This window comes from Stylophora pistillata, chromosome 11, assembly GCF_964205215.1.
Source record: "Stylophora pistillata chromosome 11, jaStyPist1.2, whole genome shotgun sequence".
Taxonomy (NCBI): Eukaryota; Metazoa; Cnidaria; class Anthozoa; order Scleractinia; family Pocilloporidae; genus Stylophora; species Stylophora pistillata.
The window spans coordinates 20,660,548-20,687,012 of NC_142529.1; the positions used below are offsets into that span (position 1 = coordinate 20,660,548).

A 26,465-nucleotide genomic window follows, 5' to 3' on the forward strand; every position below is an offset into this window, starting at 1 on the left:
TTACACTGCGTTTTCCTCACGTCGAAATTAGTGCAGGATATTTCGACGAAAACAGTAAAGTCAAATTACTGAAACTGTAGTCTGTTTTCCTAAATAGCTTTAATTACAATTTTGAAAGAAGTAAATGGATAAAATATCCTGCGGATGTGAAGCTGTCTTCACTTCACACATGCCAGTGACTTGCTTTTGGCGCCATCACGTAATAGGCACGGCTGAGTCCGAGGTTCCTGTAACGAATTCAATCCGTTAACGAGCGAATACAGACACATCTTGCAGTTCTCTGGGTTTCCATAAACGACTTAGTGGAGAAGAGTACCCCATTCTTCAATATACATCTGGTTTGCTATGCCAATAGCCCATTTCCGAATTACCCTTGGCCTCTTTTTCAAAACGAGGCCTGGTGCTCAGCCATTCTTGTGAAAATGAGTTTAATTTGCATGTGAATGAAAACTTCTAATCATATGAAAGGATGAGCACCAGGACTCGTTTTGAAAATGAGGCCAAAGGTAATTCGGAAATGGGCTATTAAAAGACAGGGGAGCGTTGGGTGTCCCTTTTCACTGAGCATCAGAACAGCTTTAGATGACCTCTCAATTTCAATAAGATCCACAGATGTGATTATTGTTATTATTGCTGACGTAAAATGAAAACAAAAACAAAAACCACTGGTGTCCTGTTGGGTGATTTTGTCCATTCTCTTGTTAAAACACTAACTCTTTAAATGTGGACGCATTTGCAAAAAAAAAAAAAAGAATAATTGGAGATCATATTTACAGTGACTATGTCGCAACAGAAAGGCTTCCATCTACATTTCACATAAAAAGAAAAACAAAATAATGTTCTTGTTAAGTATAATAGGACACTCACCATTTTCCACAATGCCCTCCTCATTCTTCAAGCTCTGCAAATAATTAAAGAGTCCAGAAAGGAAGCAAAGATTTGATTTTATTTCTTGTGAGTGATTTACCAGACAAAATTGTGTCGGCGAAACTTTTTAAAGTGCACCTAAACCCAAAAATTTTTTTTCGCTTAACGAAATACGCTTATTTTTTGGAGTATTTCTGTGCAAAAATGTTTTAATTTGCTCAAATCTTTAATTTTCTATGCCCAGTCAAAATACGGAAAATCGGCCGCCATCTTGCCCCACGACCGAGTTTAAAGAGGAATGGCTCCAGCGGGTAATGTGACGTCAAATCGAGAACACGAAAGTCTGCATCACACACATTTTCACTTGTTTGGGAAGATTGTCGTCGATATTGTCCGAAATATGCCGACTAGGTGTGTTGCATGAAGAATGTATGAAGCGCGATACCCTCTTGCAAATTTCGCACGTTGCTATATCCTTCTATAACACACTTAGTCGGCATATTTTCGGACAATATCGACTACAACCTTCCCTAACAAGTGAAAATGTGTGAAATGCAGACTTTCGCGTTCTCGATTTGACGTCACATTACCCGCTAGAGCCATTCCTCTTTAAACTCGGTCGTGGGGCAAGATGGCGGCCGATTTTCCGTATTTTGACTGGGCACAGAAAATTGAAGATTTGAGCAAGTAAAAAAATTTTTCCGCAGAAATACTCAAAAAATTAAGCTTATTTCGTTAAGCGAAAAAAAAAATTGGGTTTAGGTGCACTTTAAGAATAGCAAACACGACTTACAACTTTCATATGACAAGCCAAGAAAAAAACCGAGTTCAAATAGCAGTAAAAACGGAAGACAGACGTCTTACCGGTAATTCTTGCGCCAGTTGTTGTACAACACTTTCAAGGTAGTCTGGAAGTGTTTTGAATGGGTTGGTGCTTGGCTGGAAAAAGTGATGGCTTCTACGAGCTAGAAGACGCAATGCTGCAAGTGGAACGTAATTGACGATATATCTTATTAGTATATACTAAAACAAAGGATAGCGTTAAGGCGCGCTCTGATTGGCTAGTCAAACTCCGAATATCCTTTGCTATTTACCTCCGAGCAACTCGGGAAAGTATGGCGTCCCGGTTTGCATCCGTGACAAGCGAAGAAATCACTCAAATTAATTTTTGGTGGTGTATATTATCTCGCTGTTTTGGTATATACTAAAACAACTATTCACCTCGGTGTCAGTGGTTAGCGGTGGATATTTACCTCGCCGCTTCGCGGCTCGGGTAAATAACCTCTTAAACACCTCCACTTCGGTGAATAGTTCTTAAATATAATATGGCAGACAGAAAGGAGAATTACTTAGGGGATCCCGGGAGGGAAAGGGAAAAGTTAAGGGAGGAGAGATTATGGGATACCTTGAACGATATAAACGAACAAATCGTCGTAACATAACTTTGTCGTGTCGTAAAACCAAAACGAAAACCAAAGTAATCACAACAGCTAATCAGAAGAGAGGAAATACCTTTAAGAGCCAATGAGAACTCAAAGCTAAAACAACCCAACAGCCAAAAGCGCGGGAAAACCCGGGCGACCAATTCGCGAATGTTTTTGCTTTTGCATCTCATTGGTTGAAAGGATGGCGCGAGTTTTCTGGACCAATCACACAGCAAAGTAAAGCCAAATTAAAGCAATCCCGGGTACTTTCGACACTCGATTGAAAATTGCTCTGACCGGATGTTCTCATTAACGGGGCAGCGTAGACACGAGAGCTCGCGGATTAAGAATGCGATGGTATGAAACCTACCTCGCCAACCAAAGTTACTGTTCTTCGTAACCCTGCGAGAGAAAAAAATGAACTTTCTATCGAGAGTGTGGACACAGCCTTACTTCATTGCCAAACAACAGTCCAAGATACAATGACAATTCTTACAATATTTCTCAATATGACCCCTTGATGAGTTTGACAATCTCCAAATTAGAAGTTAAAATGACTATCTGAACGAAATACAGAGAAAACACATCTGAATGAACATTTCAGAAGACATCCATACTTGTACTCTTCTTCCACCATAGCGGCTGGATCAGCTTGTTCTATGGCCTCAGAAAAATATTCCTCAAGGGTTGGGAGAAAAACTCTGAAATTAAAAAGGAAAAATCGACTCAAATGATGAGAACTATCCAACAGGACAAATATTTAAAACAAAACAAATGCCTCGTTAAGCTCGAAAATATGCTAGGATATGCCTATCCTGCGAGAAGCTTATAATTAGCGCTTCGGCGGTAGCGTCTCGTCGACTGCGGGAAAGTATGAACAAAGCGAGAGGTCTGCAAGAGGTTTGCAAGAGGTTTGCTAGGTCTGCTAGAGGTTTGCAGGAGGTTTGCAAGAGGTTTGCACGAGGTTTGCAAGAGGTTTGCTAGGGGTCTATAGGAGGTCTGCAAGGGGGCTCCAAGAAGTCTGCAAGAGGTCTACAGGAGGTCTGCAAGAGATCTACAGGAGTTCTGCAAGGGGGCTCCAAGAGGTCTACAGGAGGTCTGCAAGGGGTCTACAGGAGGTCTGCAAGAGGTCTACAGGAGGTCTGCAAGGGGTCTGCAAGAGGTCTACTAGGGGTCTGCAAGGGGGCTCCAAGAGGTCTGCAAGAGGTCTACAAGGGGTCTGCAAGGGGGCTCCAAGAAGTCTGCAAGAGGTCTACAGGAGGTCTGCAAGAGATCTACAGGAGGTCTGCAAGGGGGCTCCAAGAGGTCTGCAAGAGGTCTACAGGAGGTCTGCAAGGGGGCTCCAAGAGGTCTACAGGAGGTCTGCAAGGGGGCTCCAAGAGGTCTGCAAGGGGGTTCCAAGAGGTCTGCAAGAGGTCTACAGGAGGTCTGCAGGGTCTACAGGAGGTCTGCAAGAGGTCTACAGGAGGTCTGAAAGGGGTCTGCAAGAGGTCTACAAGGGGTCTGCAAGAGGGCTCCAAGAGGTCTGCAAGAGGTCTACTGGAGGTCTGCATGAGGTCTACAAGAGGTCTGCATGAGGTTTAACACTAATCTATAATTTTATCTCAAGTGTTAGTCAATGTAGAGAGGACAATATATATTCTGCTCGAAGTTGTACATGCTCAGTTACCTGTTATCGGCTTTGCAAGCTTCCAAATTGTCAGGGCATAAATTCCAAAGACGAGTCAACTCATTGCTGCAACAAGGAAAAACAAATATGAGGAGTACTGAGTTTGCACCGTTTCCTTCTTTTGATAGTCGACCGATACTCGGCGAAGGTATTTTGCCGACGTATTTCTAGATCGATATATCAGTGGACAGTCTAACGGTTACTTGCCTAATAATATACATGAAAAAATTACTCTGATTTACTCACTTTCACCAGAGTGTGGTGAGGGTCGCACAACAGAGCGAGGCTCCTTATTAAGTGCGCCCTATATCCCACCCATCCCACCCCAGGGGAGGACATCCATCACACAGTAATCTCGTGTGTGGGAAATTAACGTCTCCTACCCCAACCCTGCAGGAGACGGGACCTCCATTTATTCGTCCCTATCCGAGAAGACTAGAATATCTAACCATTTCTTGATGTTATAGAAAGGTAGCAAATTCTTCTCAATTATTTTTAAGACCCTGAGTGTTGGTCCGGCCGGGGCTCGAACCCTCGACCTTCCGCACAATACTCAGGTAATTCAGTGCAGAAGAGAGTTAATTCAGTGCAGAAGAGGGTTAATTAAGTGCAAAGAAAGTATCAAACCAGACATTCTGATTGGTCAGAATGATTGGTTAATGTCAATGTCAAGGTCAATGTCACTTGCAGGGTTTGAATAAATTATTTTTGCACGTGATGCGCGCGCTTTTCTTCTCCATAATTACGATAAGCTACCTCGTATTTTTTCATGTATATTATTAATAAATAATCGCATTATTTTTTTCGTGCAATTTGGAATAAATAAACGCTTGTAAATTTTTTCAAAGACCAAAAATTGCACTCGCCCTACGGGCTCATGCAATTTTGTTAGTCTTTGAAAAAATTTACTCGTGCTTAGTTATTCCAAATTGCACTCGAAATCATGCGATTACCTATACAAATGGTATCTCACCACGTGCAAAGTAGTAATTTCTTTTACATTCTTTTAAAAAACAAAAATAAAATTTACTTGTATGGCATAATTCTCGTTTGAACCTTCACACCCTAACATCAGTATGCATATTCTCCGTACTGTTCTCTCTACGTTTCCTGAGGTGTTGACAAGGAGAATTTGTTTTGCAATCAAGAGCTTCTTTGGTTGGTGATCATTTCTTATATTCTCGTGACCTTCATCTTTGATGGGGGGGGGGGTACATTGGCTCACAATCAAAGAGCGTTTAGAATTTAATATAGCTAAGCTAGCGCACAAGTCATTATACAATGAGGACTTTCCACTAGAACTCAAGCAACACGTCGTAAATAGATATAGTCTTAGGTCATTAGCTGCACCAAAATTAGAACTTGCCAACAAAATTGAGAGGAACACTCTACAAGATCAAGCTGCAGAAGCTTTTAATAAGCTTCCTGCGGAGCTAAGGAATTGCAGTGACCATGCACTTTTTTGTATAAATCTTAAGAGACACATACTGACATGCAATGGATAATCTAGTATAGATTTTATTATTCACTATTTTATCAATTTTGATTTATTGTAAGTATTATGTATATAGTTAGTTTTTATTTTAGTAGCGAAGAGCCACTATGTGGAAGTATGCTAATAAAGGTCATTATTATAATAATTATTACTATTATTATTAGTATTATTATTATTAAGGAGAAATTAGACGCTAGTCACTGTTGGGGGTCAAAATGTTAAAAGATAATCCTATCACAACCAGTAATATACCTTCCCATGAGCACTTTTTTGGACTTCCAACCTGAGGCCATCTCCTCCCCTAGACTGACTTTACGCTTTCTGTTAAGAAATCATAGAAACATTGTGTGGTTCACAAAAAGAGTCCAGGTTGCTGTGCGTCTGTTCTACAAGAGGTCGCACATGGCGTTAAAATGTGGTACGAACAAAAGTGGCACACGAGACGCAGCATATATGTTCTAACCAGGGTTCTTGCCCTTTATCAGGAACCCAATTCAAGGACTTTCGATGACTTTTTAGGCCATTTTCAAGGAGCTTGGTTCTCAAATTCAAGGACCTTTCAATGACACGAGCGTGAGTGCGGGACCGGCCGAAAAGTCCAACGAGCGTGACTTCAAGCATGCGCATCAGAGTGATCACGTGCTTGGTAACCAAGGTTATTTTGAATGCACCAATCTGGTACAAAATATTTAAAAATCACGTGCCAGACATCATAATCGCAAAAGGAATTTGAAAGGAAAACTCGTTTTCGCGATTTATTCTAAAAACTTGCACTTTCAACACTGAAAACAAAAGAAAACTGCGACTTTGATTCATCCCCACTTATTTTCAAGGGCTTTTCAGAAATTTGCAAGGGCTTTTCAGAAATTTTCAAGGGCTTTTCAGAAATTTTCAAGGGCTTTTCAGAAATTTTCCAGGGCTTTTCAGAAACTTTCAAGGGCTTTTCAGAAACTTTCAAGGGCTTTTCAGAAATTTTCAAGAACCCGAGTCTAAATTCAAGGGTTTTCAAGTCCTTGAAAACAAAAAATTAAATTCAAGGACTTTCAAGGAACGCGGGAGCCCTGTCTAACCCCATTTTGGTGTCTTCTATGATCCATTATTGTAGAGACCCACGGCAACACGGAGTTCATTTGTTTTCTATGATAACAAAGCAAACTTTTGTTAATGATGACGTCATCACTGTCTGTCCTCCAATAATCATGAGCAAGAATCGGTCAAGTCCGTGTGCAATTCAGCTAGGCGCCTCGAGTGCCATTTTTTTTTCTTAAAACATTTTGACGTCATATGCGATCTATTACTGAGCAGGCGCATGGAAACATGGAATCTATTCGTTAAACAGACGCACAGCAATATGGAAACTATTTATCACAAAGATTTCATGTGTTTACGGCTTAAGCCAAAAAAATTAACTCAATTGCGTAGAAGAAGTTGAGTTTCACCTTGTGGGTTTGGGTGTCACTTCATCTTGGCTTCTGGATATAAATTACAAACAAAGTCAGATATATCACACGAAAAATATTCCCAAATACATTTATAACATAACTAGAGCAAAGCGTGCGCTCTGATTGGTTAATTCCGCATCTATTATTTGCCCATGGATGCATGCCGCTGACGTGAGCAAATGCTTAGACTATTTTTCCGCGCGCGCTTGTTTTTTTGTGATCACGTAAGATTTGTTAAATAAAAGGGAATTCTTGTTACAATGTATCAATGTTATGTTATGTTATAAAACAAATGGTGAACGCCATAGCGTGCAGTATTGAGTTATGGATGCACTTGGGAGGTTTGCTAAACACTCAAGAAGCTAGAGTCGCACTCGGCTATCGCCTCGTGCGACTCTTACACTTCTTTCGTGCTTAGCAACCTCCCGCGTGCATCCATAACTCAATAGTACACGCTATGGCATTCACCATTTGTTAAGTACACGTTCATATAAGAAAATTTTTCAGCATTTGCTAGAACAAACCACCTACGATTATTCTTTGTGATTTTTTTTTTTTTTTTTTTTTTGATGATTTTAAAAGGGACTCGTGGTTATTTAAGGTGGGGAAAGGTAAGTCAATGCAGTATTCCCAGCAAGGTCATGAGGGGGGCTCCAGATTTGCAAGGGTATTATCCAGGGGTTTAAAAAAAACGGTTAACAACGTTCTATCGCCATCTGTATAGCCTGCGAGCTGGATCTCTCGTGTTATTATGGAAAATATTGAAATTTTGGTAAAAAGTTATTGAAACTACTGGTATCGCAAAACTTTCTTGCTCCATTGCTTCGCTAGCTTATATACTTCTTTCCATCCCTCTCCCCCACAATACAGTAAAGTATCTATCCCCATACTTTGGTTTCTCTGTGTTACGCAAAGTGCATAAATGGTGAGCAGGGACTCGGTTACCAAGTTGACCTAATGGTTGCTTTGTAATCAAATAAGGAGTTGTCTGTCAGTCGAGTGTCGCAAGTCTAGTTTGTGCAGACCGATTTTTTAGTTTTGCCTTGACGATCTAATGGGCACAAAAATAGCTCATTACGTGTGCTTTTTGTTTTTGTTTTAAACTTTGCACATTTCTTAACCGTCCTCGGCAGAACAACAACAACAACAACGTGAAATCACCAAATTTTGCGCAGTCTGAAAAGGGAAACCCAGACGGCAAATTATTTAAGTTTCCGTCAGGAACTCAACGCTCCTTGCACACGTTATGCCGAAGTTAAGGTGCGGCGCTGTAAGAAACAGTAACCCCCAGCCATTCGCATATTTCTAACTTAAATTGTGATCTGTGGTTGCTCAATTTCGATACGTCCAAAGAGAGAAGTCGTCCGAAACAGTTTGTAACCTTTTTTTATGACGAAAATTAAGTCATTCTTGACTGACACATGGTAGTCACTTTCGGCATGATATACCTATTATTACACGACTCGGGCAGTCAGAGGGCCCATTACTAAAATCAACCAATCAAAATGCTCTATTGCCGGTCAACATTCTCTCAGTATTGGACCGGGCACTGTCCCGAAGGGTCCCGAAAGATACCGCACTTGTGTCCCTTTGAACTTCATTCGTATAATAAATCTCTTCTAAACCAAGCTTGCTCGGGACCGTACTGGAAATATATCGGCCTTCGGTCTTTTTTGTACGGACCTCGCTGCGCTCTGTCCGTACTGTCAAGACCTCGGGCCGATATTCTCCAAGTTCGGCCCTCGCGCTTGGTTAATAAGATATATTTAAAAACTACCTGTCTTTAATGAAACTCGGACATCCTTCATTCTTCCATGATATCCAGTTTTCTTCTCTTTCGAGGATGTGCTGTGTTTAAAAAAAAAATGTTTAGAATTTATACGTGGTTTACTGGATGCTTCTGAAACGATATCTCTAACCCAAAAACTAGCCGATTTTGCAACGGGAAACGAGATCCTACATCTGAAAATGCTTTGCCATATTACGAAGACAATGTTCATTAATTCAACATATTATTCGAGCAATTTTCAATTGAGCGTCGAAAGTAATCCTAGATTTCTTAGGTTTTCCTTCACTTTGCTCTCTGATTGGCGTAGAGAGCTCGCGCCACACTCTTAACCAATCAAATTCAAAACTAAAACCGGTCGCGACACTTCCACTCACTATTTCCCGCGCTTTGAGCAATTTTCTTGTTTTTATTTTGAGTTCTAATTGGTTGATATCTTCCTCCGCTCTGATTGGCGCAATAATTTTGTTACTTACACGATGATGCTCAGGTTTGTAGAAATCTAGAACCACACACTTAGGTCAAAATTTAAACTTAAGTTTCCAAGTTTTTCATTTGTAATTCGTGCTAATCATTCTCAGTTATCTTTGTTCCCTCTTGATTTGATTTCGGTCCGTTGTTTCTTTTTTCTTAATCAAAAAATTTCTTGTAAGGTTCTATAGCTGATGTTTCGAGCTTCAAGGGTTAGCGCTCGAAACGGCCAAGTTACATTATCAACTCTGATGATAAAACCGAACTATTCTGTTATACTCCCCCCCCCACCGAAGCAGCATCACAATTTCTTTAGAAACTCCCCCCCCCCTCACCGAAGCAGCATCGCAGTTTCCTTAGAAACCCCCCCCCCCCATTTTTATTTCTTGCAAGCTTCTTATTGTTCACGTTTTTGGGTCACAAAACGGCCTTCAAAAATTGCGACCCGGTGACTTAACTCTCTCACCTAAATTGTAAAATCACGTAAATCTAACCGCCTCATAATTTAAAGGCAACTCTTCGATCACTTTCCAAGGTTCTTAACCTCGAAAATCAAAAATGATAGTAACTCATCAGAAAATGTTTCGGTTGCACAACTACATCCACATGTAATATAACACATACCTCAACAGTCTTGGCAAAATTATCGCCATCTGGTGGTGTTTCCCTCAACAACTGCAATAAGCACAACAAATTCATATTACGGCAAAATTTTTTAAAAAGTTTTCATACAGTTCAGAGCCACTTTAACTTTTTAATACTTTAACTTTTTAGTAATTTAACTAAGTTGGTAACATTCCTAAATAAGATGCCAAGAAAAGAAGCCTTACTTCATATACTTGAGATGTTGCATCCTTAATCCATGTGGATTGAGACTCGCTTAGTACCTGGTTTGTGCTGAGTTATGAAACACAAGAAAAGAACCAGAAATAATTCAGAAATAAATCAAACCTCTTTTGAGTTTGTAACTGATGGGAATAACAAACGGAATGGTTGTTTTTGTCCGCTACTTTCAGGTCACATTGTGATTGAAACTGAATTGTCATTCGACGCAGTGATTTGTTTTGTTTTGATTTTTTGGACCATTACCAAATAGATTCATTGTCCATATTTAACGTTGTCTGCAAAAAAAATTTATTTGAACTCAGTAGACAAACGCATCACCGTAATATATTTTAATTTATAATTATTGTAAATTGTAGGCACGGAAAAACTGCATGTCTCCTGGTGAAACTCATCCAAAACTAACTTGAAAAAAAAAAAAAGATATGAAGGCCTTTGCTACGAAAGTAGAAAATAAATGAGGGAAAACAAGTGCTAATGAGAAATTCAGAGAAATAAATCACCTTTTGAACTTAACATTACCAGCAAGGTACTGATATATTATCAACATTTGTACAAGGATCTGAAAGAGAGAAAGAAAGGTTACTGTGTATGGCTAAATCGGATTTGACGTATAAGCAATCAAATGACATATAGTGTTGATAAATAACCATCTTCGAGAAAAGTAGAAGTAAAACAAAAGGAGCCTCTGGCAGCTCTTTCTAGAAGAAGCCTCTACGAAATTTTCAACGTTGCATAGAGTGTACAATGATTTACTTACAGTTCTCCTGAAGTTACTGTCACTTAGTTGAAGATCAAGGAGCTTTATTCGCACGGCAAAAAGATGAAAAAAAAATGTTAGATATTCGTTTACAGCATTACAAAGATCATAGGCAGACACTCGCAATTAATTCAATTGTCAATTACCTTCTCGTTCGTAAGAAACTTGGCAAAATAGCGAGCCAGATCCTTGCTGTCACTGGTAAAAAAAAAAAAAAAAATTGACACGTTCTTACAGTCACGTTCATGAAACATGCTTACATTGTACGTTCGAATATTACATCAACTGACAGGCTCGTCGTAGACGAAACTAAATAAAGTTTTATAGAGCAACGTTCATTTGATAAATTGAAAGTAAAACAGAATATCAGGATTTTCCCAAATAAGGCCACTGTAAGTTGACAGACAATTTAGCCAGGAAAATTACCATAAATAACAAGTTTGAACAGCTGATGTTTCAAGCACTGGACCCTCATCATATTTAAAAGCGTATTTTTTTATGAACACCATTCTAAACCACTACTAGAACATGCCTCCTGTGCAAAACATTTCGTCTAGTGAACAGGTTACATGAAGCCTACTTGGTATGCGCGAGATTCAGCGTAGCGAATACATTTGGTCACCATATTGGACGGCTGGAAGATCTGGGACGAGTGAAGCCCATTATGGCGACCAAAGCAGGCTAGGTTACATGTAGTCAGCTCCTCTACGATACAAATACTATACCTCCCTTGGAGATCCTTAAATTCCTTGGCTTTCTTTTTCCATGTAACATGTTCTAACTTGACACTTCTAAACACATTTAGAACTTCTTTTGTATACTAGAGGAGTAAAAATAGTGATGCAATTAAAAAGTTTTCACCTAAAAACCGATAGCTTGATTTTTATACTTAACAATTATTCGCCGAAGGTGAGGTGAATATCGTCGAATAATCCCCGAGACGAAGTCGAGGGGATTATTCGTCAATATTCACCGAACCTGAGGCGAATAATTGTTTTAGTATAATTTCAGAGCTGAATAACTGAGAAATTTCTAAAATCATAACATTTTAGTAACATTTATTAACCTTTTATTTTGACATTTTATATAAACCGCGTGGAGCGATTTATATAGCGTCATATAAGGAACCGCTCGACCAATCAGATCGCTGGAAACTCTTTCCTCAGCTCTGAAATTATACTAATAATCAATAATGATTCTTATATATAAATCCTGAGATATGCAATTAGTTGTTTATCAATCAGAAACCCTTTTAGTTTTCTATAAATTGGAAATAAAGTGCTGAGGGTTTTCTTCTTACTTAATATGTAAATCTTTGGCACATGAACACTAGTTCACCATGCAATAAATGAATGGTTGTGACTTAAATGGATACTCCAAAATCAGGTTTCCAAGTAAGGACTGGAACTGAATAATTTATTTTTTGGTAAATAATGAAGTAAAAGGCAATAATGGTTTCAGTCCTTACTCGGAAACCTGACTTTGGAGTATCCATTTAAGTCACAACCGTAAATGAATACTTAGACAAAGAACAAAATTAGTATGTGTAAAGTATATGTAAAATAAAAGACCTTTTAAGTAAAAACTCTATAAAAAATACATGTATCTATTAACTATTTAACCTTTAAGAGTGACTAACATCTAATTTCTCCTTAAAAAAATCACCCCTGAATCACATATTATAGTTACGAGAATAAAGGAAAGGATCACCAACTGAAGAAGCAACTCTCAGTTGATTGTTAAACAAATTCTCCTTGTCAGCACCTTAGGAAATAAATTATATGGATTACAGTATGGAGAATATGCATGCTGATGTTAGGGAGTAAAAGGTTAACCCCTGAACCCCTTCGTGTAACAATAACCATTAATTTCTCCTTTCTGTATCACCCCTGAATAAAACAATGAGGTCACAAGGACAAAGGACGTAAAGGATTAATTCTAAAACAGAGTTTACACACCTGTGTAAATGTTTTCCAGGCCAAAGTAGTATAACACTGAGTGGGATTACGGAAATAATCTTGTAACGCCCAAAATTTCTTGTACAGGTTGAAGTCTATTGGGACAGTACTGCAGAATAAAATCAAATTGTAAATAATCTCCACCCTTGAACTCCTAGGGGTGACTAGCAAAATCACCCCTGAACCACACTTTAATTAAGGTCAGTGCAGGAATAAAGGAAATGTAATTGCTGCTAGGATCGGCAATGCTGATAGCATCATATTTTGTAAATAGAATAAGAAAGATGGTTAGTTTTGAGCTTGGTAAAGAAATAGAGACATTTACCAAGCTCAAAACTTACCATCTTTCTTATTCTAATTATCAAACTAGTTTTCACTCCTTTTAAAATTGAAAACATGTTTAGTGTTAAAGATCGTACTCCTGATGCTCTAAAATCCATGGTAGTTTACCAATTTTCTTGTGCGGGATGTAATTCCCATTATATTGGCGAAAGTACTCGCCACTTTTCTACTAGGATAAAGGAGCACACGGAAAGTGATAAAAACTCCCATATTTTTAAGCATTTCAACACATCTCCTTCTTGTAAGAACAAATACTCCCCTTGCTTGTTTTAGTATTCTGGATTCTGCTAACAACTCAGTTGATTTAAAACTCAAAGAAGCTTTTTATATAAATAAGATAAAACCTGAACTTAACAAACAATTACAGCATTATAACACTTTTCTAGCATTTTAGTTTACACCTTGATGTTTTGGTGTCACGTAATTAGTAGCCACTTTTGTATTACATCATTTTGTAAATAATTTATTTATCTACTTGTATACTATATAATTGTTCACACCCAGTTAATCACTGACTGAAGATGGCATATGCATGCCGAAACATGTCTTTCAAAAAAGTTGTATATTTCTTACAATATCTATCATACTTGCTATTATTGCGACATTTCTTATTCTATTTACAAAACATTATGCTATCAACATTGCCAATCCTGGTAGTATGCAGGAAGCATGTCATTAATTTTATGCATTTACTGATGGACCTTGCTCACAATGGAGTGCAAAATCTGAAGGTCCAAGGTTCAATTCTTCATGGACAATTGGAATTTTTTCTTTGACCCTCCCTTGTGACAAGACGAAAAACATCTTTCCCCAATGAAGGAAATGATCATCAACTAATGAAGCTCTTGATTTTTAAAAAAAATATCTTCTTTTCAGCTCCTTAAAAAATGTCTATAGAACAGTATGGAAAATATGCCAACTGATTTTTGAGTGTAAAGGTTAAAGTAGATGATATTTTTTGAAAATTGTCAAATTTACTACTTATTTAATACCTTGTTGTTAATTCCCCGGCCTCTCTGCCATCTACTTCCATTTCACTTCCAATGGCTTTGTCCTATAATTATAGTTATATTCAAAAGCAGCTGTGATGTGCAGTACATTGCCTTACGACACCAAAATGTATCACTCATAACCAACCTAATTAGCCGGCTTAAATTGTTTAATGTTATCAGTTACATCAGAATTACCTTCAATTCAGCTGTTGTTTGTTTTGTATATGTTGTGACATTTTCATAATTAAACTGACTCATTAAATTCAGACCTGAAGAGGAAAGAGAGCAAAAATAAAAGACTTCAACATCACTTTCTGAGATGTTACTAACAGTAACTGTAAACACTGGCAGATAAGCTGCACTTGTAAGACAAACCACATCTCTAGTTGGAAAACTCAAACTTGAAACAAAAAATTAATGTTCTTGAAAAGAAGTTCAAAGAAATCACTTGTGGAGTTTTGAGAAAGTAGTTTTGCTTTGGTTGCTTCATCTCACAAACACCCCTGTAAACTAACGTGTACATTGAAAATGAAGAAAGCTTCGAATCCTCACCTTCAGATAGTATGGACATCATATCTACAAACTTAATTTATGGTTGATCTCACCCTGGTAGATGGCTCGTAATGTAGTTTTGAAAATGTTTGCAAAATAAAATTGCATTACGACTTTGAAAACAAATTTCAGGGTTTGCACACTTTTGAGCTGTAAACATCCCATGACTTTCCATGTTTTTTTTGTTTTTTTTTTTGACTTTTAAAAAATTTCCATGACCTAAGTTAAGCAAGTGTACTCGTCTGATTGGTTAATTCTAAATGGCACCCTAATTTCTACAAAGCCATGCACAAATGCAGTGTAAACAAAAATTTCTGCAATCGTGGATCTTGCAACACAAGCTAATGCTTATTTCTACTGAAATTTAATCTTATTTTTTTGTGGTCAATTTTTTAATTTTATAACTATATTGCTTGCACTCATGGAAAGCCTGCTGATTTTCCATGACTTTTCATGATTTTCAAGGAGCAAAACCATTCAAGCACAATGAGACACATTAATATGCCCTTCTCATTTGAAAGTACCTCTTTTTTAAAGTGCAGAACAGATAGAGCCTTTTTTACATGTACCATTTTTCCTTCATAGATCACAGAGGATACTAAAAAAAAATTTCCACACAGAAATAATTTCTAGCTCACCTGATTTTTCAGAAAGAGGAAACAGCCTTGCTAGGAACAATTGAATTCTTCCACAAAATACTGTGTTCTGGGAAGTTGATAACCGACGCAGCAAGTCTGAAAAAGTTCATCATTAAATGTGGTTTCGGTCATGGAAAGGCTTTCTGATATATGTCAACACTTAATAAACTCCCACGAGTGACCTAGACAGAATTTTCCTTTAAATTATCAAATTACAATACAATTGTTTTGCACAGAATTATTTTTAGTCCCTGTCTGGTTGTAACGTCCCTAGGGGCATATTTCTATAAAAGAGATAATACACTTCGAAACTTGAGACGGGACGCTATCTCGTTAATAGTCTCTAAGTATGAACAGAGCAAGAATCGTAACATGAAAACAAAATTTACTTTGGGAAAGGAATACAGAATTGTAAGTACAACTAAAACGTATTTTGCTGTTTGAATCAGTTCAGGGACATTGTGGCACAGTGTCTGAAAGTGATCAGTTTGACTCTATATATGCTTCTAGAAAGAAGGAGTGCAGAAATAAATTCCACATATTTCCCAAGCTGTTGAGATCTAATACAAGTTCAAAACAACAATATCAAGCAGGCAGGTGATAAAGATAAAGAAAATTAAGGTCAATTTGTGGATTATCAGTTGATCCAAGAAAGGCAACCGGTGTGATTGCCGGAACCGTAGAGGAATAATACTCCTATTAGTGCCAGGAAAGGTTCTTTATAAAGTCATCTTGGAGAGACTGAGCACTGCTGTGGATGATAAGCTGCGGGTGCTTATCAGCTTTTCCTACCAATAGGGTGAGCACACGCTTAATCAAATAAATACCCTAAGGGTAGTAGAATACTGCTATGGAGACTGAAAAACTCACCGTTACACATCCTAAGGAGAAGGTTCTTTCCAGCAGAAAAGAATAATGGCTGAAATCCAATTGAAATAAGATTAAGCTAGAAAAATTTTTTAAATGAATCTTAGTGAAGGGCAGGTAAAAGCAGGAGATGAACGCACAGTACTCAATACATGTAAATATTGAAATGGATGCCATTCACAGTTTATAACAAAGAGATTCCATGATGCTGTTTAATAGATCAGAGATGACATCAAAACACAGTAGGTACAAGAAAATGGCACATAAGGAGCAGCCGAGTGTCATTTTACAACGTAGTTCTTACCACATTTTGACCTCTTCTATGATATACTACTGACCAGATACAACCACATGAATTTTTTTTTATTGCAATAAAAAAGCACTGTTGCTAATAGTGACTGATATGTGCAGGTCATTTCACAGTTGTATACTTAGTTTCCAAGCCTATCATTTAGTGTGAGGCTGAAGGTAACATTGTTGTGATAGAGACCAGTATCTGGTTAGCATGGTAACATAGTAATTTACATACGTATGATGCTCGATCCTTTGCAGTAGATAGCGCTATTTATGCAATAGCGAAAATCAGACCTGAAAAAAATCAGGCCTGTACGGGATTCGAACCACTGACCTCTGCGATACTAGTGCAGCGCTCTACCAATTGAGCTAATAAGCCAACTGGGAGCAGGCCGTTAAGTTGATTCGTAATAAACCCGTGACGATAAATCATATACCATGTATATATGAAGTTCATATATTTTGAACAGCGGTATTAAATACGTATGATGCACGATCCTTTGCAGTAGATAGCGCTATTTATGCAATAGCGAAAATCAGACCTGAAAAAAATCAGGCCTGTACGGGATTCAAACCACTGACCTCTGCGATACTAGTGCAGCGCTCTACTAGGTCAGTGGTTCGAATCCCATACAGGCCTGATTTTTTTCAGGTCTGATTTTCGCTATTGCATAAATAGCGCTATCTACTGCGAGGATCATGCATCATACGTATCTAATACCGCAGTTCAAAATATATGAACTTCATATATTCATTGTATCTAAAGTAATTTACATTGGAAAAGCAGCAACATCTGTATCATAACAAGGTCACCCATTGCCTTCTTCCTGTTCAAAGGCCTGGAAACCAAGCACACAACTGTAAAATGGACTATTCATCTATGCATCTGTTTTCCAATAGATCTTAAGTGACTAACCAATAAGAGTTCATGTAGGACTCAGCTTATCCAAATAACACAATCATGATAGCAAAATTCCATCTATAGTTACAAATTGGAAAATAATATTTCTACAAGATTCTGATAAAAGAAGTCAGGCTTCAGTACTAACTGAGGAAACAAAAAAATTAACATGTTCTTCTTAATTACATGTTCAGAATAAAATTCAAATAAATTTAATTGTTATTCATTTAATCAATAACTTGAAAGTCTTGGCTTACCATGGTCCAAGTAGAAACCTTTTCTTCTACAAATGAGAAAAGTGGATCACAATTCTCCAGAGTGATGCAGTCAAAAACGTCACTCAATACAATGAAAACTAAGTTGAGGGAACAGTATCCTAGAGTAAATCGACAAAGAATTACTTCAAACATATGTGTAACTGATACAAAATTAGTAATAATTATTAATAATAACAACTGAAAAATAAATTGTAACAATCTCTTTTACTTGTTTCAGTGTTAAACCCATAAACCCATAAGAGTGACAAGCATCTAATTTCTCCTTACAATATCACCCCTGAATGACGCATTAAGGTCACGAGAATATAGGAAATGATCACCAACTACAGAAGCTCTTGATTGTTAAACAAATTCTCCTTGTCAGCATCTTAGGAAATGCATAGAGAACAGTATGGAGAATATGTATACTGATGCTGAGGTGTAAAGGGTTTAGAAGAAATAGAATAATTAACATCATCATCATGATTTTGCATTCTTCTTGGTCTTTCAAAAAATTAATTAATTATTTTTTTTTATCTCTTTCATACAGAGGTCCAGATTCTTTAAATTTCAGGTCTTGAGAGACACAGTCTTGAAGTCAAAGGACTTCTACTGGTCAATCTGAAACCTCTCGTGGCTTGTCCACTCCTTTTTTGCAATTGTACTGCTGCTCAAAGCCTCAAGGAGGATGCTACATATCATTTATTGTCAATATTTCAACCTGTATGAAGCTGGTTAATTTTAAACAGACAGTGAGTACTTTGGAGAATTGAGCCACAAAGCCTGGGATATTTTAGAAACAAAATTGGGCAAACAATTATTCCATCCCAACCTCTTGTGGCTTCACCTCTCGTTTTCACAACTCTGCCACCCAAAACCAGGGCTCGACGCTAACTTTTCAATTTACTAGCCAAGTGGCTAGTGACATCTTAGATGTTTAATTGGTACCACAATTTTCAGTCTGTTTACAAGCCAAACTGGCCAGTGGACATTGAAAACCATTGACCAAAACTGAATTTCTACTAGTCTGTGGCTATTGGGCTACCATTAGTGTCGAGCCCTGAAAACCTTGTAATGCAAACAAAACCACTAGCCTCAGCCTATTCACGATTTGATTTGCTTTAAAACTCACCTTGAAGGGCTGACTTGATAACTAATTTGATCAAGAGTTCACATCTTTCCATATCTCCTCCCTTAAGCTAAAAAACATAGACTACAGTTCTTATCATATTTCTCTGACACTTTGGTTCCTATGCTCAAGAATGTAGCTTACAAAATGAACTCTGATGGTAAAGATTACAACTGATCTGGTTATAAGAGAGATTTGGTAACAAAACTTTGTTCCCAATCTTTCGCAAACAACTGTATATATTAACTTAAGACCATTTATCGTCATTATACCAAGTAATGGCAGGCCAAAATCCAGCCAGTGATCACTTCTTTCCCAGCCTGCAAAATTTTCTGGCAGGAGACCCTTCTTGACAAACATGTATGTTCCTCCCAGATCTATTGTACTACTACTTGATCTGCTATGATCTTGCTAGGTAAATATGTGTACTGAAGAGGATATTAAGCTTATCACAATGACAATTTGATATGCACTGGGTAATCTCTGCTGCTCAAAACTATACTTAAGTAGACTCACCACTGAATCTTTGACAAGATCTCTGAAAACTTGATCAACCACCAGTTTTTTCTCTTGTTCACTAAAACAATAGAAAAATCACCAACCAAAATACATTGCATGAGTAGTTTACTACTTTCCAGGATTTCAAGTCTAGCTCATAATCTAGGGATAGAAGATCTCTACAAGCTCAGTTGAGCTTCAAGGCAGATCTACAGTCATTGTCATTATCATAAACTCAGCATAAAATTATAATATTATTACTGTTTATGTACCGCGACATTGCAGTACCGGTCGAAAGTAAGTTGATATTCTCTCGAAACTTGATCCTCGATCCTCGATTCTTGATAACCGATACTTGAGCCTCGATTTTCAATGGTTTCGGAAATCAAGGATCAAGTTTTGAGTTGAGAATGTTCACTTACTTTTAAGCGCGGGTACTGTAGTATCAACATCATTGTCACTAAAAACTTCTTTACGCAGTCACTTTCTTGTATTTTACTGACTGACCATAGCCAAAAGACAAAACAGTGCAAACGTTCAGAACTAGCGGCTTCATGCAAAACGAAGGTGAGTTTTCAAAGGTTTAAAATATAAGTAACATGTAACTCTCATATACTTACCTTCCAGCTGCACTTTGGAAAGCAGCAACTAATTCCGCTTCGTCACTTTCATCCTTGGCTTTGTTGACACAAGACTGCAAAGAAGAACCAAAATCGTTTTCACATTTTTTCTACTGGGCTTGTTCCTTGAACACAACGAGAGAAGCGTACCTTTAATCTTTCCCTAACTGCTTCAAAATCTAGTCCACCGCTGTCCGCCATTTTGGTTTTCAGGTGAACGAAACGCTCATCCCAGTACCTCTCCAACGTTTGGGATTCAAGATGGCTGACACAGCGTATATCGCTTCTTGAATTTCTGCCCACAGGAGAAATGTGCTACTGATTATTGCAATACTTATCTTATCTACCCTGAGGCATCATTAACCACTTGTAGGTAAAGTAACAAACACTGTTTTGGTACGCAATCCATGAGACTGTGTGTACTACACAACGAAACTCTTATCCGATCTCAGGCGGAGTGTTGGGTTTATTCTAAAGGGTCGTGATCTCTTTCTGACTTTTTATTTGATTGTAGGTTTAAAAATATTTTGAGATGGTTCGAGTTGCCTTCGTTCATCCAGATCTGGGAATCGGGGGTGCAGAACGGCTTGTGGTGGATGCCGGCCTTGCTCTGAAATCCCGAGGTCATGAGGTTCATTTTTTCACATCTCACCACGATACGTCCCATTGCTTCGAGGAGACTAAGAACGGGACGCTTCAAGTTACTGCAGTTGGAGACTGGCTCCCTAGACACTTCTTTGGAAACTTTTACGCTTTGTGGGCGTATTTAAGAATGATTTATGTCTCCATTTATTTGGTGTTCTTCTCATCATGGCGGATGGATGTTGTATTCTGCGATCAAGTGTCTGTTTGTATCCCGTTTCTAAAGCTAAGCAAAGCTCGGATTGTGTTTTATTGTCATTTTCCTGATTTGCTACTAACTCAACGAAAAAGCTTCCTTAAAAAGCTCTATCGTGCTCCGTTAGACTGGCTGGAGGAACTCACAACTGGTAAGCAAAGATGCAATTTTTGGGCAGGCGTCGGGCGAGGGATATGATGGCTATGCCCAGGGGTTTCATTAATTTTTTCAGCAGGAGGGCAACTGGTTTTCACAGGCGGGCAAAACTTTTTGAACTAAACTTCTTCATAAGATAAACCTTCCTCCAGATTGTTAAACCAGGTGGGCAAAACCGTCCTTACAACCGGTCAATTTGGCCGGTGCCCAGCCCTTAATGAAACCCCTGTATGCCCCGTGGTTAGTTTGGGGGGGGAGGGGGGGGTATGGGAGTGCCTAGCGTTTTTTTTCAATGAAGGTGCATTTAGCAGTTATCACTTATTTGTGCCCTCTTTCATTCACTTATATAGTTATTTGCCTATTTATGTAATGATTCTTTAAATTCTTTAATGGGGGATGGAATGGGTAGCCTGATTTTTTAGACTCCGTTTTTGGGAATGGATAAACCTAGAGGGAAATTTTCATTTAGGAAATGTGTATGTTTTCATTAAAATATGTTGTGTTCAGGGAATTTTGGAAAGTTTGACTTTGATCCCTAATGTCTGTCAGTCTGAGTACAGATTAATACTTCTTCCCCTACACTTTATATCCTAGCATCAGCATGCATATTCTCCATACTGTCCTCTGTATACCTCCTAAGGTACTGAAAAGGAGAATTAGTTTGACAAACAGGAGCTTCTTGAATTAGTGGTTATCTTTTTAACCCTTTAACTCCCAGAAGTGATTAACCTGTAACTTCTTCCTTCAATATCCATACATTATTCAGCAAACAGGTAATGAGAATACTCAAACTTATCCGGTAGAACTTGTTATCTTGATTGAACACCAAATTCTCCTAACCAGTTTACAAGGAAATGTGTAGCAGCTAGAGGGGAGAATTAACAGTCAGATCTTGGAAATTAAAAGGTTCATTCTCATGACCTGTTCATTTGATTCAAGGGTGGTATGGTAAGGGGAAATTAGAAGCCAGTCATTTTTAGAGTTTTAAGGGTTGATAAGGCCTTGGACTTTTTTCTCTCAGGGGAAAGTGATGATTGATTGATTTTCACCCACAAGTCAAATGAAATTTATTTCATTAACAATAATTGTGATGTGCAGTTTTTGTGCATAGGAAATGATAGTATCAACAAATTTTATGTGATTATTCTTTTTTTCCATTTCAGGCATGGCAGATACAGTTCTTGTGAACAGCAATTTCACTGCTGAAACTTTTTTGTCAACATTTACAAGTCTGTGCAGTAATCGCCCATGTGTCTTGTATCCTTCACTGAATTTTTCTTCATTTGAAAAACCAGTTGAAAAGGATGAAATACAAGACCTCATTCCACCCACCGCCAAGTGTGTTTTCTTGTCTATAAATCGATATGAGAGAAAGAAGAACTTGAACCTTGCGTTAGAGGCACTAGATTGGCTCAGAAATATTATCAGTGACGAGGAATGGAAGGATGTACATCTAGTTATGGCAGGTAAGTAATTATTATTAATTATCATATTGATATAACACATGGTATGCATTGTTTGATTGGTCAGTTCAGTTTCCAAGTGGATGCTTTAACAGGTTACAGAGTTTGCATTTGATCAGTGACAACTACATGTAGTTTTGTCATAAAAGCAGTAGAATGCATTTTTCTGGGCTCCATAAGGTGATAAAGCTTTGCAGGATGTTAGGAGAACAGGAGGAAAGCTTAAAAATCACTCCCCTTTGGCTCATGATTTATAAGCTTTTTTTGAGCAGTGTTCTCTCAACATCTGGTGTGGCTTTGTTGTGCTAAAGAGCCCTGGTAAAATGTGTTGTATTGCTTAGATAAATAATCAGAGGCCCATACCATAAACATACATGCACGTACTAGGTATTAACCAAGTTTGAGGTCCAATCTGTAAGTTGTGCACCAAGGGTTTTGGATTTATGGTCATAGGGCAAAGCATACTTTTAGGCAGGGTTTGACACTAATTGTAGCCCACTAACCACAGACTAGTAGAAATTCAGCGTTGGCTAGTGGTTTTTTATTTCCACTAGCCAGTTTGGCAATTAAACAAACTGAAATTGTTGCAACATCTAAGTTGTCACCAGCCACTTGGCTAGTAAGTTGAAAAGTTTGTGTTGAGCCCTGGTATGAGCTATAAATCCAAGCAAAAATAACTAAATTCTGTAACGTACAGTAAAGACCAAGCATACAAGGTTAGTAAGATCTTTATCATTATTATCTCTGGGTTCAAAAAGGAGGGGAACATTTTAGTTCAAACAAGCGCTGGTCTGATGGGCCACTTGGCTTGTAAGCAGACTTACCCTTACTGTAGTTACTGGGAGTGGTTATAAGTGACTCAGATGTTCTATATATATATCTTATTAACCAAGCGCGAGGGCTGTACTGGGAGAATATCGGTCCGAGGTCTTGACAGTACGGACTAAGCGCAGCAAGGTCCATACAAAACAGACAGAGGGCCGATATTCTTCCAGTACGGTCCCAAGCAAGGTTGTTTAATAAGAGATTTATTATATGCCTGAAGTTCAAAGGGACACAAGTGCGGTATCATTTGGGACCATTCAGGACAGTGCCCGGTCCAATACTGAGAGAATATTTACGGGCAATAGAGCATTTTGATTGGTTGATTTTAGTTATTGGCCCTCTGACTGCCCAAGTCGTGTAATAAAATACTGTTATACCTTGTTAAACCTCTCCACCCTATCTTACTTTATCTTGGGTTGCACTTAGTGTACCTCATATTTTTATGATGTTCTCCAAACATAATTGAACAGCATTTCTTTGTTGTTCATAAAGGAGGATACGATGACAGAGTAACAGAAAACAAGGAGCACCACTTCGAACTCTGCAAACTTGCTAAACAATACAACCTCAACAGTAAAGTCACATTTGTGAGATCAGTCAGTGACGCACAAAAGCTAAGTCTCCTTAATCGATGTTCATGCTTAATCTACACTCCAAGCAATGAACACTTTGGTATTGTTCCCATTGAGGCCATGTATATGAAGCGTCCGGTAATCGCAGTTAACAGTGGAGGGCCGTTAGAAACTGTTCAAAATGGCGTGACAGGGTTTTTGTGCAATCCTGATGCCGAATCCTTTGCTTTAGTGATGAAAGAGTTTTTGAAGAATCCCTCTCTTAGTTCAACAATGGGTGAAGCTGGCAAGGAGAATGTGATCAAGAAGTTCTCCTTTGATGTTTTTGCTCAACATCTTCACAGTATTGTATGTTGTTTGTACTTACTAGAGTTTGATGCCTATCCTTTAGATTAGTTCACCTTATATGGTAACATACAGTACAGTCAATAAACAATTATTGGATAAGGTTTTTTGTGATATCCGGAATAATCATGGTCAAGGTAGGTGTTATATCGGCCAAAGCCAAAGGCTGAGGCTGATAACACTAACCGAGACCTTGATTATTCCGGATATCACAAAAACCTAATCCAATAATTGTTTTATTATACATTGTTTTAAAGAAAATAACGCCAAACGCATTATCGCTGCGAACACAGTTTATTTTCGAACACTTAAAAATGTACAACTGTGTGGTAAACAAATTTTCACTTGGGCTAATTCCTTTTTGTCGTGTGGCTCCTGGATATTTTTCTCTTTAAGGTATTCGTAAAACAGTTCCTTCGCCGCTTTTGTCAATCTTTTCGCATTTTCTGAATCTTGATCTTCAAGTAATTTCTCAGTTTCTCGCTAGGTCGATGAAGTGAATCGAGAAGCCGTTCTTACTTTGCTCTCCGTGAACTTGACATTGCTCCACCAGAAATCATGCATTGCGTGCGCAACCTACAGATTATTCACTAATCTGTAGGTACAGATTAGTGAATAATCTGTAGGTTGCACTGTTTCCCAGAATTAACTGTGGGCATTTAGCCAATTAGAAGACAGATGGTGACTACAATGTATAATAAATCTTGTTATTGTGACCCTTTGGGATTGCCAGTTTGTATCCACATTGGTGGTGAAAACTCATTAATCTGTAGTAGTGGGAGCTATTGTTATACATTTTGTTGTATTTTGGGATGTTTCACCTGTCTTGAAACACGTGTTGTCTTAAAGTCAAGAGTTGACTGTAATAGCCATGGCATGTAGTGCATAAAATCCACAAGTTTTCAGGGAGAGAAATCAGATATATTTTAAGGCAATTTCTAATTTTAATTATTATCAATGGTCGTTTCAACTGCTTGGGCCATTTTTTGTGTAATATATTTGTATCTTCTCTGGGAGTGCACTGATATTTCTTATACCTATATAAATTAATATGTAATTTGTTTTCCCCTTAACCTTTCTTAGAGAATTAGCCCCTCATCAAAAAAATTTTTCTGCAAATAAACCTGCACACAAACCACAATCATCCATTCACTCTGACGAAGAGCTAATGCTCAAAGTGTCAGCTTTGAAACTCTTTACAGAGACCAATTTCCATTTATCAACTCAGTTGATGAAACCAAATTAGTAAGATCAGAGATAATAACAACAAACATATGAAACATATGTGTGAACTGCGGTCATGAGACGTATATGAGAACGATCCTTCGCAGTAAAGCACTATTTGAGCAATAGTGAAAATCAGACCTGAAAAAAATTTCAGGCCTGTACGGGACTCGAACCACTGACCTCTGCGATACTAGTGCAGCGCTCTACCAATTGAGCTAACAAGCCAACTGGGAGCAGGCCATCAAATTAATTCAAGTTAAACAAGCCAACTGCCATCAAATTAATTCAATTAATCCAACAAGCCAACAAGCCATCAAATTAATTCAAGTAAAACAAGCCAACTGCTCCCAGTTGGCTTGTTAGCTCAATTGGTAGAGCGCTGCACTAGTATCGCAGAGGTCAGTGGTTCGAGTCCCGTACAGGCCTGAAATTTTTTTCAGGTCTGATTTTCACTATTGCTCAAATAGTGCTTTACTGCGAAGGATCGTTCTCATATACATCAGAGATAATGTTGACAAATATTTGCAAGAGACCTTTAAACTGCATTTTTTTTTCACTGTCCCATATTAACAACAAATCATTTTTAATATATTTCTTTAGAATGTTCAGTATTTTAAAACTATTTTTAGTTCAGCATGGATGATGATGAGAAATTCTAGAATGCTTACAGCTGTAGCCCACTTATTTAAATGATCTTTGGCTTTTATGTGGTCTCGCTAATAAATAAATCAAAATATTAATCAGACGATATCACTATTGTGTGGTTTATTGACAGGTAACAGACGGAGGCCAGACAGGGACGGTGTGGTCAACAGCTGTGACATGTTTTCTCATGTTTGTAGTGTTCTGTGTGGCCTGCGTGTGGGTTGTCAATTTCCATAACAGTCACTGACAAGAAGTTTATTATAATGTATAACAAGATCATTTTGATAATTATTATTATATATTATATGCAATCATTAAATTATGTGATAAGTGATGGGGGTTTCATTAAGGGCCAGGCACCGGACAAATTGTCCAGTTGTGAAGATGGTCTTGCCCACCTGATTTGACGGTCTGGAGGAAAGTTTATCTTATAAAGAAGTTCAGTTCAAAGAGTTTTGCCCGCCTGTGAAATCCAGTTGCCCTCCTGCAGAAAACATTAATGAAACCCCTGAAGTGAATTAATAAAGAAAGTACCTTTTGCCAGCTTTAACCCATGAGTGACCAAGACAGAATATCTCTTTATGATATC

The 26,465-nt window shown here is 38.0% G+C and overlaps 2 protein-coding genes across 2 annotated transcripts; one reads left to right on the forward strand and one right to left on the reverse strand.

The window, feature by feature from the left end:
* Nucleotides 1-80: 80 nt before the first annotated feature.
* Nucleotides 81-20,024, reverse strand: LOC111340458 (THO complex subunit 1). Its single transcript, XM_088739777.1, has 25 exons — nt 19,956-20,024; nt 19,806-19,879; nt 19,204-19,264; nt 18,691-18,757; nt 17,559-17,677; nt 16,110-16,158; nt 15,240-15,335; nt 14,245-14,318; nt 14,050-14,111; nt 12,716-12,824; nt 11,483-11,577; nt 10,904-10,955; nt 10,758-10,799; nt 10,501-10,559; nt 9,985-10,051; nt 9,779-9,829; nt 8,675-8,745; nt 6,895-6,927; nt 5,708-5,776; nt 3,961-4,026; nt 2,909-2,992; nt 2,662-2,693; nt 1,732-1,847; nt 868-901; nt 81-227 (listed from the first exon to the last, which is right to left on the reverse strand). The coding sequence occupies exons 1-25, from the start codon at nt 20,004-20,006 to the stop codon at nt 196-198; spliced, it is 1,665 nt and encodes a 554-aa protein (XP_088595903.1). The 5' UTR covers nt 20,007-20,024; the 3' UTR covers nt 81-195.
* Nucleotides 20,025-20,052: 28 nt separating this feature from the next.
* Nucleotides 20,053-26,266, forward strand: LOC111340459 (alpha-1,3/1,6-mannosyltransferase ALG2). The gene is made up of 5 exons (XM_022947308.2): nt 20,053-20,178; nt 20,320-20,794; nt 21,963-22,265; nt 23,580-24,007; nt 26,007-26,266. The coding sequence occupies exons 2-5, from the start codon at nt 20,338-20,340 to the stop codon at nt 26,121-26,123; spliced, it is 1,305 nt and encodes a 434-aa protein (XP_022803043.2). The 5' UTR covers nt 20,053-20,178; nt 20,320-20,337; the 3' UTR covers nt 26,124-26,266.
* The last annotated feature ends 199 nt before the right edge of the window (nt 26,267-26,465 follow it).

Coding starts and splice junctions, on each gene's coding strand:
- LOC111340458 (XM_088739777.1), bottom strand. CDS start 20,006: ATGGCGGACAGCGGTGGACTAGATTTTGAAGCAGTTAGGGAAAGATTA. Junction 14,319..15,239: donor TCCTCTTTCTGAAAAATCAG/GTGAGCTAGAAA, acceptor TTTCCTCTTCAG/GTCTGAATTTAATGAGTCAG. Junction 1,848..2,661: donor CAGTAACTTTGGTTGGCGAG/GTAGGTTTCATA, acceptor TTCCACTTGCAG/CATTGCGTCTTCTAGCTCGT.
- LOC111340459 (XM_022947308.2), top strand. CDS start 20,338: ATGGTTCGAGTTGCCTTCGTTCATCCAGATCTGGGAATCGGGGGTGCA. Junction 20,795..21,962: donor GCTGGAGGAACTCACAACTG/GTAAGCAAAGAT, acceptor TTTCCATTTCAG/GCATGGCAGATACAGTTCTT. Junction 22,266..23,579: donor TGTACATCTAGTTATGGCAG/GTAAGTAATTAT, acceptor TTGTTCATAAAG/GAGGATACGATGACAGAGTA.